Raw genomic sequence first — 15,065 nt, forward strand, 5'->3', positions numbered from 1 at the left:
GTATCAGCGCACTCAGGACAAATTGGACAACTACTTTTAGGGTCCAATTTTTCCTGTTACCCTTGGGAAAATACAAAACTGGGGGCTAAAAAATAATTTTTGTAGGAAAAAAAAGATTTTTTATTTTCATGGCTCTGCATTATAAACTGTAGTGAAACACTTGGGGATTCAAAGTTCTCACAACACATCTAGATAAGTTCCTTGGGGAGTCCAATTTCCAATATGGGGTCACTTGTGGGGGGTTTCTACTGTGTAGATACATTAGGGGCTCTGCAAACGCAATGTGACGCCTGCAGACCATTCTATCTAAGTCTGCATTCCAAATGGCGCTCCTTCCCTTGCGAGCCCTCCCATGCGCCCAAATGGTGGTTCCCCCCACATATGGGCTATCAGAGTTCTCAGGACAAATTGGAAAACAACTTTTGGGGTCCAATTTCTCCTGTTATCCTTGGGAAAATACAAAACTGGGGGCTAAAAAAATTATTTTTGTGGGAAAAAATTTTTGTTTTATTTTTACGGCTCTGCATTATAAACTTCTGTTCTTGGTGGATCAAAGTGCTCACCACACATCCAGATAAGTTCCTTAGGGGGTCTACTTTCCAAAATGGTGTCACTTGTGGGGGGTTTCAATGTTTAGGCACATCAGTAGCTCTCCAAATGCAACATGGCATCCCATCTCAATTCCTGTCAATTTTTCATTGAAAAGTCAAACAGCGCTCCTTCCCTTGCAAGCACTCCCATGCTCCCAAACAGTGGTTTACCCCCACATATGGGGTATCACCATACTCAGGACAAATTGTACAACAAATATTGTGGTCCAATTTCTTCTCTTACCCTTGGGAAAAAAAAATTGGGGGAGAAATATATTTTTTGAGAAAAAATATGATTTTTTATTTTTACGGTTCTGCATTATAGACTTCTGTGAAGCACTTGGTGGGTCAAAGTGCTCACTACACCTCTAGATAAGTTCCTTAGGGGGTCTACTTTCCAAAATGGTGTCACTTGTGGGGATTTCAATGTTTAGGCACATCAGTGGCTCTCCAAACGCAACATGGCGTCTCATCTCAATTCCTGTCAATTTTGCATTGAAAAGTCAAATTGCCCTCCTTCGCTTCTGAGCTCTGTCATGCGCCCAAACAGTGGTTTATCCCCCCATATGGGGTATCAGCGTACTCAGGACAAATTGTACAACAACTTTTGGGGTCCATTTTCTCCTGTTACCCTGGGTAAAATTAAACAAGTTGGAGCTGAAATAATTTTTTTGTGAAAAAAGTTAAATGTTCATTTTTATTTAAACATTCCAAAAATTCCTGTGAAACACCTGAAGGGTTAATAAACTTCTTGAATGTGGATTTGAGCACTTTGAGGGGTGCAGTTTTTAGAATTGTGTCACACTTATTCTCTATCATATAGACCCCTCAAAATGACTTCAAATGAGATGTGGTCCCTAAAAAAAAAATGGTGTTGTAAAAATGAGAAATTGCTGGTCAACTTTTAACCCTTATAACTCCCTAAGAAAAAAAATTTTGGTTCCAAAATTGTGCTGATGGAAATTAGACATGTGGGAAATGTTACTTATTAAGTATTTTGTGTGACATATCTCTGTGATTTAATTGCATAAAAATTCAAAGTTGGAAAATTGCAAAATTTTCAAAATTTTCGCCAAATTTCCATTTTTTTCACCAATAAATGCAGGTAATATCAAAGAAATGTTACCACTATCATGAAGTACAATATGTCACAAGAAAACTGTCAGAATCACTGGGATCGGTTGAAGCGTTCCAGAGTTAGAACCTCATAAAGGGACACTGGTCAGAATTGTAAAAATTGGCCTGGTCATTGACGTGCAAACCACCCTTGGGGGTAAAGGGGTTAATAATCCTATAGTTATATGTGAAATAAAGACACAGCCAGAATAAAATCCTTGAACTGAAAAAATGACAGACTCCTTTAGTATTCTCAATTAAGCCATACTTATGACCTCGCCTAATTCCACTGAAGCCCTCGATCTCCTGTAATAAATAAAAAAAAATATATATATATACCATACCTGTCCATCGTTCTTGTCCCACACCGAAATCTATGTTAAATAGGCTAAATAGTTTTCAACCTGGATGGTGCCAAGGTGCGACAATCCAGGCTGAAAACCACGTGTGATTGAGATGCTGCGAGCACAGCCTCAGTGACATCACTGAGGCTGCGTTCCCAGCCGGCCTGAACTGCGATGACCTCAGGACTGTGGTAAAATGCCAGTGATGAGGTCAACACAGTTCAAGGTAAGTGTCTTCACGGCAGATCACTGAGAAAAATTCTCACGCTGCGCAGCATCTCATTCATCAGTGGTTTTCAGCCTGAACAGTCGCATTTAACAGGGAATTTGTTTTTTCCATACAGGGGTATCTAATAGGATTTCATATCACATTCTAATATTTGTTAGGTTGTAATATTTAGGCCCCGATCACACTTGTGTGTGCAATGCGAAAAACTCGCACGAGTCTCTCGCATCAATACCCAACAGTGCCACCGGCTCTCAGGAAAAGAGAGTTCAGTTGTATAAATATACATGCAGCCGCACACTACGGTCCCGAGTGCCCGGTGGCAGTGCTGGGTATTTATGCAAGAGACTCATGTGAGTTTCTCGCATTGCACTCGCAAGTGTGACATTGGTCTTCTATTACAGGTTGTTTTATATTTGTATATTAGTCATCTTGAATAGGTCCACTATTCATTAATTCCTGAATGTTCAGTAATTAATTCCAACATTGAACCTGTTTGATTACACTCTTTTGGGAGTGTATATAATGTTTTGAAAGCATTTTGTATGGATTCTTGTCCAAGGAAGGAACTAGACCAGCACTGAAAGGCATAGAATTAAATAAAAAACAACATATATAATACATTTGGTGGCTTCATAATCTTACCTGCAGCGCTATACCGATCGACTCTCTCTGTTTCTGGATCTCTGGACGGGGTCCAGTGTGGTGGAGCAGCAGCCAGTGGATTACTTGCCCTACCTTGATCAGTTTTGTGCCTGCAGCTGCTCAACCTATTCAGGTGAACACTTTTGCCATCAGGTTTTTTTTGTGATTTGTGATCTGCAAAAGGTGAGTTTTCTCTTTCTTTTCCTCTAGTTTATTTTTATCAGTCAACAAAATGCAAAGTACAGTAGATGGCTTAGGAGGGTTGAGTCAATTGTCAGATTCCATTGAAGAGTTTATGTATGAGGCCTTCAGAAAGTGTACTTATTATTATAAAATAGAAGTCACAATGACTTCTTAGAAGCTGGTAGTTGTATGAACAGCCTGAATTAAGACAGTCAAAAAATGTGTTTCTTGCCTGTTTATGTCACCTTTCTCCAGATCTTCAAGTGTTCAGACTCTTCTGGTGAGATGTAAAGGCTGTTTGTTAGGTGTCGAGTTCCCGCCTCTGCACAGGGGGAATCTCAAACCATCTCTGCTGCGGTCTCCCATTCTTCTCCAGCCACAGTGGCGTCTGCTCAGCGGAGACGTCAGTCCCAGCGTCTTGCTCAGTCTCACTCTGTGCATAGGGTTACTGCTGCTTTGCCTGCTTCTGCCATTGAAGCCAGTGCTGGGCAGCTGCGAGCAGACGCTTTTGGGATCTAAGTCCTGCTTTTTCCCTTCTGAGTATGCCCAGGGTGAGATCTCCCATTGGAGATCGAGGGTCACATGCTCAGATGCTGCAGCGGTTCCCATTGGTATTCCAGGAAGGTCCTGAAAGTGCAAAACTTCGGTAGCAGCTTCCCATTGGCCCTTTATTGGAAGGTCCTGAACGTGCTGCAGCTATATAAGCTGCGCATGACCGCACGGCCATGCGCTAGTGTACATTTGTAAACGTGTGTGTGTTGTGAGTGAAAGTCTTTCATTAAAATCCCCTCCCTATTGGATGTCTGTTCGCGGAAGGTGGGTGATTGCTTTCTAGCGCCTGACTCAGCTACCAGCACGTTACACACCATACAAAGCCTAATTGCTGTGACCGCCAGTGCGGCGCCGTGCGCTTTCCTGACCCAAGCCTGGGTGGTTAGTGGCGTCCGCCAGTGCGGCACCGCATGCACTCTCGTGCATCTTTTATTATTACTTTGGTTACGCTGACACCCCATTAGCGTTGTCGAGCGCAAGTAATCTAGTCGGACTCGGATCCCAAGTCTTGGGACTGAGCTTGGTGACTCCTTGCTTGCGCTCTTGTGTGCGGTACCACCGCGCTGTGACTTAACAGGGTTCTCTTCCTTCACACAAGGTGAAGTTAACCCGTGTGTGTATTCACATTGTACCGCCATATAGTCCGTCATTACTTGGGAGCAGGTTCCATCTCTGCACGGTGGACCCCGGGCTGCGAACGCACCTTAATCTATCTTATTATTTGGTGCGTTCTGCTAGCCCTAACACTTATTTGTATTCTACTAATTTTCTATTGTTAATGTATTGGTAAAATATGTCCAAACATTTTAGTGCTTTGTGATTTTTTCAGCTTTGAATTTATTATTGATTTTTTTTTTTTCAGTGAAAAATCTATCTGGCCAAGCAAAGGTAAATATAAAACCAACTCACTCTATGAGCTAATGTAGAAGTCCGTTTTTTACAGATGGCAATTGTACCAACTATTGTCTATTTCAGGGGGGGCAATTAATTTTCCCGAAGGGCAACTTGAGAGACCATGACTGTTGTGGATGGCTGAACCAATAGGCTGAAATGAATTCTTCTCAAAATTAATACTAGCATATTAATTGTATCACTTAATACACTTATACCTTTTTAACCCAGATACAGGCCCTTTTAAATATCGTATGAGCACACACACAGACAGTAAGAGCCTGCATATAGCCTCCCCATGATCAGCATGAGACCCCACATACACTCCCAAGGATCAGTATGAGATCCCATACAGCCTCGCTATGCTCTGCATAAGACCTCACATATCGTTTCGAAGTTTAGCATGAGACCCCACATAGCCTCTCCATCTCCAACATGAGATCTCACATAGCCTCTCCATGCCCAGCATGAGACCCTACATAGCTTCCCCATGATTAGCATGAGACCCACATAGCCTCCCTATTTACAGCATGAGACCCACATACATAACTTACCCATGATCAGCAGGAGAACCATATAGCTTCCCCTTGATAAGCAGATCAATATAGCATCTCCATGATCAGCAGGAGACCCACATAACTGCCCCATGATTAGCAGGAGACCCTCATAGCCTCCCCATTATCAGAAGGAGACCAACATAGCCTCCCCATGATCAGAAGAAGACCCACATAGCATTCCCATGATCAGCAGGAGACCCACATAGTCTTGCTATGTCCATCAGGAGACGCACATAGCCTCCTGCATGAAGTAACCATAAGAAAAAAAGAGTTACAATTCCCAACTGCAAATCAAATAAATGATAACAAATATCAAAAGGATAAACTGATTTAGAAAAAAGCACAAAACTTTATTACCACATAATACACAAACATAGAAACACACAATAAAATCCAAAATGACTGGACAGGTAATCTAAGCAATGATGCATATAGGCAGTGACAGGCTATCCAAAGTACAGGGGTACTCTAACCGTAACATCATCTGATAACAGTGTCTAACAATACATATATAAGTAACCCCAACTGTAAGAGTACATAAATGGGTGAGAGGAATATATAACCACCAGCCTGCTCTCAGGACAATCTAAGTAAATAGGTATAGTAACCGCACATTATGTCCCCATTATCCATACAGATCAAAAGTAAGTCAGGAGCAGATGCTGGATAAGGAATTTCTCACCCATAGGACAGCACTGAACACCGCACACACCCCAACACGTGTTTCGCTTCCGCTTCTTCGGGGAGCAGTGTGTAGTAAGTGCCCGACCACAGATTTATATATGCCGCTCAGAACCAAAAAAAAAAAAGGAGCCAATTACCTAGAATCCCCATGAGCACATCTGGCCGCAGCTGCAGAGTGCATGTGGGAGGGGCCGCCACAATCCCCAGCATCCCATGCGGCGTCACGAGGCAATGCACCATGGGGAAAACCATCCCCATGGAGATGGTAAGCATCGCCGTGTATAGACGCCGGACACAATGCAGGGAGGAGGAGACAGCCGCGCACATGCGCATAGCACGGCCGGAAGGGCTCCGGCGCCATCTTAAATAAGGGCAACAGACCAGGACACAGCACAGTAGCGACAGTGATCCCCACACGACCACGCATAATCATAATGGCCGTATCAAATTACATGCAATTACATACATAGTACAGTGTGGACAATATTAATACAGCACAATAACAGGATAGTTGATTATTAGCGCTGGCACGAGTCCACGGTCCATTCTTGAATAGAGACACATAAGGGCCGGAGATATGCCAAAGAGATGTCAATGTTCCATGAGACGATTGGTGAAGAGCAGCATGTGGCATGATATCGAAACATACAATATGCACATGAACAGCACGAGACCCACATAGCCTCCTCAATAAAAGCTAATTTTTAAGGTTTTTTTCTGTCCAGTTGGTGCTTTTTTACACTGGACCACAATTATCTTTTACGGATACGATTTTCTTTTCACCACTGTTATCCCCAGTATTAGATAAGAAAAACAGGGTAGGCATGAATGTGAATAATCTCTTCTTAACTCAGCCCCCCTAGCAACTCCAGTATTAGACCAGGTATACAAGGAGGACAGCTGTGTGAGCAGCCTCTTTCTTTGGTATCTACAGTCTTGGATCAGATATACAGGACGGACAGCAGTGTCAGCAGCCTTTAACTTCAGCACACATAGTTTCTCCTGTATTAGATCAGAAAAACATGCTTTTACATGTATAAATGTTTTAATTACTTTTATTTTTTTGTACACTGCATAAACATGAAGGGAACACTGAAACAACACAATGTAACTTCAAGTCAATCACCTTACTGAAAATCCAACCTGTCCAGTTATGAAGCAACACTGATTGTGAATCATTTTTTTTCCTGCTGTTGTGCAATTAGCAAGACAACCCCTATAAATAAGTGGTTCTGCAGGGGGTGACCACAGACCATTTCTCTGTTCACATCCTTTTGGGCTGATTTTTTTGGTCACTTTTTCATTTTGTCATTGATCTCACCCCTAGAAGTACTCTACAGTAGCATGAGGCAGTGTCTACAACCAACAGAAGTTGCTTGGGTAGTGCAGCTCATCCAGAATGGCACATCACTGTAAACTGTGGCAAGAAGGGTAGCTGTGTCTGTCAGCACAGTGTCCAGATCATGGAGCAGATACCAGGAGACAGGCCAGTACACCAGAAGAAATGGAGGGGACCAAAGGTGGGCAACAATCCAGCAACAAAACCGCTGCCCCCTCCTTTGTGCATGGAGCAACAGAAGAAACAGTGCCAGAACCCTGCAAAATGACTTCCAGTAGGCCACTAACATCTACAGTGCCTTGCGAAAGTATTCAGCCCCCTGGAACTTATCCACCTTTTCCCACATATCATGCTTCAAACAAAAAAATATCAAATGTAAATTTTTGGTGAAGAATCAAGAACAAGTGGAACACAGTGTTGGGGATTGAGTTCCCGCCTCTGCACAGGAGGAATCTCGAGCCACCTCCGCTGCGTTCTCCCATTTTTCTCCTGCCGCAGTGGAGCCTGCTCAGCAGAGGCGTCAGTCCCAGAGTCTCGCTCAGTCTGACACTGTGCAAAGGGTTACTGCTGCCTTTCCAGCTTCTGCCATTGTAGCCAGTACTGGTCAGTGGTGAGCAGACGTCTTTGGGACTAAGTCCTACTTTTCCCCTTCTGAGCATGCTCAGGGTAAGATTTCTAATTGGAGATCAAGGGTCACATGCTCAGGTACTGCATCAACTCCCATTGGTCCTCTAGGAAGGTCCTGAAGTTGCTCAAGTTCTGTGGCAGCCTCCCATTCGTCCTTCTGGGAAGGTCCTGTAGTTGCTGCACCTATAAAAGGTTCGCATGACCGCACAACCATGCGCTAGTATTAATCCTTGTTATGTGCTTTGCGCCAGTGTGGTCATGTATGCCTGTGGTCAGGGTCGGGTGTAAAAGCCATTAGAATACTGGCACCTCCAGTCAGGAGTTTGGTTTCATGTATTCAGGGCCCGGCTGAATTAAGCCACTAGAATACCGGCTCCTCCGGTGAGGAATTGGTTGTGTGCTTTCCTGACTGCATGACCGCTGACTGCTATCTGCTCAGCAGTTATCTATGTGCTTCTGTGAGCTTAAAAGGACACAGTCCTTTTCTACATCAGCGACTCTGTGAGGTAACAGAGTTCGCGTATACCGCCATATAGTGCCATTTACTAGCAGCAGGTTCCTCCTGCACGGTGGACCCCAGGCTGCGAACGCACCAATAACTTCTATTTACTCGGTGCGTTCCGCTAACTCTAACAGAATACTAGCGCCAGGGTCTGGCTAGTAAATGGCAGATATTCAGCGTTTAAAGCGGGACACCCAGCAGCTGGAAGGTAGGTTGACGGCTCTAGAACGCACAACCTCAGCTGTGGATGTTGCCGCAGTCGCTGTTCAGGCTGCTAGTGTTGCTGCAGCCAGTTTGTCCTCTGCCTCTCCTGCTCCGACTTTATCCCGTCTCCTTCTTCCAGACAAGTTTGTTAGTGACAGTAAGCTATGTCGGGGATTCGTGAGTCAGTGCTCCATACATCTAGAGCTTCTGGCTGCATGCTTTCCTACGGAATGGGCGAAAGTGGGTTTTCTCTTATCTCTTTTGTCGGGCAGGGCATTGGAGTGGGCAATGCCGCTGTGGGAGTGCAATAATCATGTGGTGCAGAGTGCTCCTCTCTTCCTGGACTCTTTGAAAAAGGTCTTTCTAGGACCTGATGTCACCCACGATACGGTGCTCCAACTGTTGGCAATAACACAGGGTCCGTCCATGGTCAGCCAGTTCGCCGTCCAGTTCCGGACTCTGGTTTCAGAGCTGGAGTGGCCGGATAAAGTCCTTATTCCGGTATTCTGGAAAGGACTGGCAGACCATGTGATGGACGCCTTGGCCACCAGGGAGATTCCCGCCACACTGGATGAGCTCATTACAATATCTACCCGCATCGACCTCCATTTTATCGAGCAGAGGTTAGAGTGGACCCAGTGTAGGCAGAGGTTCCGGCTGGCTCCCACCTTCGGCAGACCTCTAGAATCTTACGTTCAGGCGTCAGACTCCCATGAAGCCATGGAGGTTTCTCGAGCAGGAACAAAGTCCCGAGCCGCTCAAGTACCTGTGGTTTGTAATATTTGCCAACAGTAAGGACATTATGCTAATAAATGTCCACAGGGGTCGGGAAAACGATCACGTCTAGTAACCATTGGAGGTGGTTCACTAGATACTGCGGCATTTTCCTCCAAGCTGTTCTTTAAAGGGACAATCGCTTTAGGCTCATCCACTCTAACAGTCGAGCTTTGTGTAGACTCAGGAGCAGAGGGGAATTTCATGTCCTCTGCCTTTGTTCATCGCCGCGCAATTCCTCAGAGATGCTCGCCAAACCGGTGACAGTTAGAGTAGTGAATGGGTCGACACTGCCCTCACAAATCAGACATCAGACTATCCCTTTCACATTATCGATGTCCCCTTCCCATCAGGAGATTATTTCCCTTCTTGTCCTTCCCGAGGGAATGGACGAGATTCTGCTGGGAATACCCTGGCTCCATTTCCACTCCCCACATATTGAGTGGACCTCTGAGAGGATATTGTGTTCGAGTGAATGATGTAAGGGCAGATGTGTGAGGGAGTGCGTTCAGGTTACAACTACAGAGATAACCGCAGATCTTACTTCCCTTCCCAAGTGCTATTGGTCCTATGCAGACGTACTCTCCAAAAAGGCTGCGGAGACCCTTCTGCCTCACTGCCCCTATGACTGTCCTATTGATCTCCATGCCTGGAGCAGAACCTCCCCTCTCTCTCCTGGAAACAGAGGCTATGTCTCAATACATCCAGGAGAATTTGGCAAGAAGGTTCATTAGGATGTCAGTGTCACCTGCAGGGGCGGGGTTCTTCTTCGTGCAGAAGAAGAACAGAGAATTGCGTCCATGCATAGATTACAGGGGTCTTAACGCCATCACCATTAAGAATAAGTACTCGTTGCCCCTGATTTCTGAGCTCTTTGATAGGCTACGAGGAGCAAGGGTATTTACCAAATTAGATCTGCGGGGTGCTTACAACCTAATTCGCATCCGTGAGGGGGATGAATGGAAGACAGCTTTTAATACCAGGGATGTATGAATATCTGGTGATGCCCTTAGGGCTCTGTAATGCCCCAGCTGTTTTCCAAGACTTGTTAACGATATCTTCCGGGACATGCTCTCTACCTCGGTCGTAGTCTATCTGGATGACATTCTCATCTTCTCTCCAGATATTGACTCCCACCGGAGAGACGTTTGCAGAGTCTTCGACCTCCTACGGGCAAACTCCCTCTATGCCAAGTTGGAGAAGTGTGTGTTCGAGCAGGAGCCCTTACCTTTCCTGGGCTATATCATCTCTGCCCAGGGATTGGCTATGGATCCTGCCAAACTACAGGCTGTGATGGACTGGCAAGAATCCAATTCTCTTAAAGCGGTGCAGCACTTTATGGGGTTCATTAATTACTATTGCCAGTTCATTCCCCACTTCTCAACTTTGGTAGCTCCCTTGGTAGCCCTCATCAAGAAGGGAGCAAATCCCAAATTGTGGTCTGAAAGGTCTCTAAGGCTTTCACTTCTTATACGTCTCATTTTGCTAGCGCTCTCATCCTACATCGTCCCGATCTTGATAAGCCATTTATATTGGAGGTGGATGCCTCATCCGTTGGTGCTGGAGCAGTCCTCTTCCAAAAGGATGCTCAAGGTCGGAAACATCCTTGCTTCTTCTTCTCCGAGACCTTCACACCAGCGGAGAGGAATTATTCCATCGGGGACAGGGAGTTGCTAGCAATAAAGTTGGCCTTCTCGGAGTGGAGACATCTTTTGAAGGGGGTTAGCTTTCCCTTCCAAGTCTTCACTGACCACAAAAATTTGGTATACGTACAAACAGCCCAGCGGCTAAATTCTTGTCAGGCCAGATGGTCCTTGTTCTTCTTCCGATTCCACTTCACCCTCCATTAGCTCTCTGGGGAGAAGAACATTCGTGCTGATGCTCTCTCTCGCTCCGTCGTGTCTTCAGAGGAGGAGGAAGGGGAGCCTTGGCTTATTGTCCTTTTTGAGAGCCTGAGAAACGTAGCTCCGATTTCGCTAGGGTCAGTGCCTCTGGGCAAGACTTTTGTACCTACTAATTTGCGACCGGAGGTTCTCTCTTGGGCTTATTCGTCCAGGGTGGGTGGACATTTTGGGACCAAGAGGACATCTGAGCTGCTGGCGAGGATGTACTGGTGGGTGCATATGGTCAGTGATGTCAGAGATTATATTCGGGCGTGTGTCTCCTGCACCACCAAAAATAAGTCTCCTCGACAAGGCCAGCTGGGTTACTTTATCTCTTGCCGGTGACAGACAGGCCCTGGGAGATAGTCGGGATGGACTTTATGGTGGGCTTACCCAAGTCTCGTGGCTGCATCATCATTTGGGTTATCACCAACCATTTTTCTAAAATGGTGCACTTGGTGCTGCTTCCACAGCTACCTTCTGCATGGGCCATGGCAGCGTTGTTTATAAATCACAACTTCCGCCTACAAGGTATTCCGGACAAAATTGTCAGTGACTGGGTCCCCAGTTTGTGTGTCGGTTCTGGAGAGAGCTTTGTCGTCTTCTCAGCATTGAGTTGAATCTCTCTTCTGCATATCATCCCGAGACGAATGGGTTGGTAGAGATGGCCAACCAGACCTTGGTCACATATCTGCGACATTTTGTATCAGCCAGGCAGGATGACTGGGTATCCTTGCTATCGTGGGCGGAGTTTGCACTGAACAATGCCATAGCTGACTCCACTGGACAGACCCCATTCCTCCTTAACTGTGGTCAGCATCCGTGGGTTTCTGTGCCTATGCCCGAGTCTTCCGCGGACTCCAGGGTGGCATACTGGGCTATGGAGGCACGGGACATTTGGGACCACACTCAGGATGCCATTCGGGCCTCCAAGGAGAGAATGAGGTCCTCCGCCGATGCTCATCGGCGCCCTGCTCCGACCTTTGCTCCTGGCGACTTAGTGTGGCTCTCCGCCCGTAACATCAGGCTGCAAGTTGAGTTCACTAAGTTTGCACCTTGCTACTTGGGCCCCTTCAAGGTCCTCGAACAGGTTAACCCTGTGGTCTACCGTCTGACCCTTCCACCATGCCTGGGTATCACTGACACCTTTCATTTGTCCCTCTTGAAGCCCGAGTTTTCCAAGTCATCTGCCGGGACATTGGGTTCCTCTATGGACGATTACAAGGTGAACACTACTTTGGGGTGCAAGGTGGTTTGTGGCAAAACATTTTATTTGGTGGACTGGAAGGGTTATGGTCCCGAGAGCACATTCAGGTTATGCAGCTCATTGCTGCCTTCGAACATAGCGAGGTCCAAGGAGGGGGGTCCTGGGGGGGGTAATGCTAGGGATCGAGTTCCCGCCTCTGCACAGGGGGAATGTCGCGCTATCTCTACTGCTGTCTCCCATTCTTCTCCTGCTGCAGTGGAGCCTGCTCAGCGGAGGCATCGGTCCCAGCGTCTCGCTCAGTCTGACACTGTGCAAGGGGTTACTGCTGCCTTTCCAGCTTCTGCCATTGTAGCCAGTACTGGTCAATGGTGAGCTGACGTCTTTGGGACTAAGTCCTACTTTTCCCCTTCTGAGCATGCTCAGGGTAAGATCTCTCATTGGAGATCAAGGGTCACATGCTCAGGTACTGCAGCAACTCCCATTGGTCCTCTAGGAAGGTCCTGAAGTTGCTCAAGTTCTGTGGCAGCCTCCCATTGGTCCTTCTGGGAAGGTCCTGTAGTTGCTGCAGCTATAAAAGGTTTGCATGACTGCACGGCCATGCGCTAGTATTAATCCTTGTTATGTGCTTTGCGCCAGTGTGGTCATGTATGCCTGTTGTCAGGGTTGGCTGTAAAAGCCATTAGAATACCGGCATCTCCGGTCAGGAGTGTGGTTGCATTTATTCAGGGCCCGGCTGAAATAAGCCACTAGAATACTGGATTCTCCAGTGAGGAATTGGTTGTGTGCTTTCCTGACTGCAAGACCACTGACTGCTATCTGCTCAGCAGTTATCTGTGTGCTCCTGTGAGCTTAACAGGACACAGTCCTTTTCTATATCAGCTACTCTGTGAGGTAACAGAGTTCACGTATACGCCATATAGTGCCATTTATTAGCAGAAGGTTCCTCCTGCACGGTGGACCCCGGGCTGCAAACGCACCAGTAACTTCTATTTACTCGGTGCGTTCCGCTAGCTCTAACACACAGTTGTGAAGTTGAACAAAATTTATTGGTTATTTTAAATTTTTGTGGAAATTCAAAAACTGAAAAGTGGGGCGTGCAATATTATTTGGCCCCTTTACTTTCAGTGCAGCAAACTCACTCCAGAAGTTCATTGTGGATCTCTGAATAATCCAAAATAATCATAAATGCCTAATGATGATAAATATAATTCACCTGTGTGTAATCAAGTCTCCGTATAAATGCACCTGCTCAGGGTTCTGTTTGAAGCACAGAGCGCATCATAAAGACCAATGAACAAAACAGGCAGGTCCGTGATACTGTTGTGGAGAAGTTTAAAACCGGATTTGGATACAAAATTGTTTCCAATACTTTAAACATCCCAAGGAACACTGTGTAAGCGATCATATTGAAATGAAAGGCATATCATATCACTGCAAATCTACCAAGACCCAGCCGTCCCTCTAAACTTTCATCTCAATCAAGGAGAAGACTGATCAGAGATGCAGCCAAGAGGCCCATGTTCTCTCTGGATGAACTGCAGAGATCTACAGCTGAGGTGGGACAGTCTGTCCATAGGACAACAATCAGTCGTACACTGCACAAATCTGGCCTTTATGGAAGAGTTGTAAGAAGAAAGCCATTTCTCAACGATATCCATAAAAAGTGTAATTTAAAGTTTGCAACAAGCCACCTGGGAGACACACCAAACATGTGGAAGAAGGTGCACTGGTCAGATGAAACCAAAATCGAACTTTTTGGCAACAATGCCAAACAATATGTTTGGCGTAAAGGCAATACAGCTCATTACCCTGAACACGCCATCCCCACTGTCAAACATGGTGGTGGCAGCATCATGGTTTGGGCCTGCTTTCCTTCAGCAGGGAAAGGTAAGATGGTTAAAATTGATGGGAAGATGAATGGGGCCAAACACAGGACCATTATTGAAGAAAACCTGTTGGAGTCTGCAAAACACCTGAGGTTGGGACAGAAATTTGTCTTCCAACAAGACAATGATCCCAAACATAAAGCAAAATCTACAATGGAATGGTTCACAAATAAAAGTATTCAGGTGTTAGAATGGCCAAGTCAAAGTCCAGACCTCAATCCAATCGAGAATCTGTGAAAAGAGCTAAAAACTGCTATTCATAAATGATCTCCATCAAACCTCACTGAGCTCGATCTGTTTGCCAAGGAAGAATGGGCAAGAAATTCAGTCTCTCGATGTATAAAACTGATAGAGACATACCCCAAGTGACTTGCAGCTGTAATTGCAGCAAAAGGTGGCGCAACAAAGTATTAAGTTATAGGGGCCGATAATATTGCACACCCCACTTTTCAGTTTTTGAATTTCCACAAAAATGTAAAATAACCAATAAATTTCGTTCAACGTCACAATTGTGTTCCACTTGTTGTTGACTCTTCACTAAAAATTTACATTTGGTATCTTTATGTTTTATGCATGATATGTGGGAAAAGGTTGAAAAGTTCAAGGGGGCCGAATACTTTTGCAAGGCACTGTAGATGTTAGTGGCCTGCTGGAAGTCATTTTGCAGGGTTCTGAACACTGTTCCTTCTGTTCCTCTTGCACAAAGGAGAAGGCAGCAGTTTTGGTGCTGGATTGTTGCCCACATATGGCTCCCCACCATTACTTCTGGTGTACTTGCCTGTCTCCTGGTATCTGCTGCAAGGCACTGTATGTATCTGCTCAAACTGTCAGAAACAGACTCTATGAGAGTATGAG

General features: G+C 45.6%; 1 protein-coding gene across 1 annotated transcript in view; it reads left to right on the forward strand.

Annotated features, from left to right (window-relative positions):
* The window catches only part of LOC138674460 (lymphocyte cytosolic protein 2-like), a 652,779-nt gene that overhangs the window by 516,082 nt on the left and 121,632 nt on the right, over positions 1-15,065 (forward strand). Inside the window, exon 11 of the mRNA XM_069762300.1 lies at positions 4,519-4,544. Coding sequence (XP_069618401.1) covers positions 4,519-4,544 — 26 coding nt within the window. The remainder of the gene's footprint in view (positions 1-4,518; positions 4,545-15,065) is intronic.

Source organism: Ranitomeya imitator, chromosome 4 (assembly GCF_032444005.1).
Source record: "Ranitomeya imitator isolate aRanImi1 chromosome 4, aRanImi1.pri, whole genome shotgun sequence".
NCBI classification, from domain to species: Eukaryota; Metazoa; Chordata; class Amphibia; order Anura; family Dendrobatidae; genus Ranitomeya; species Ranitomeya imitator.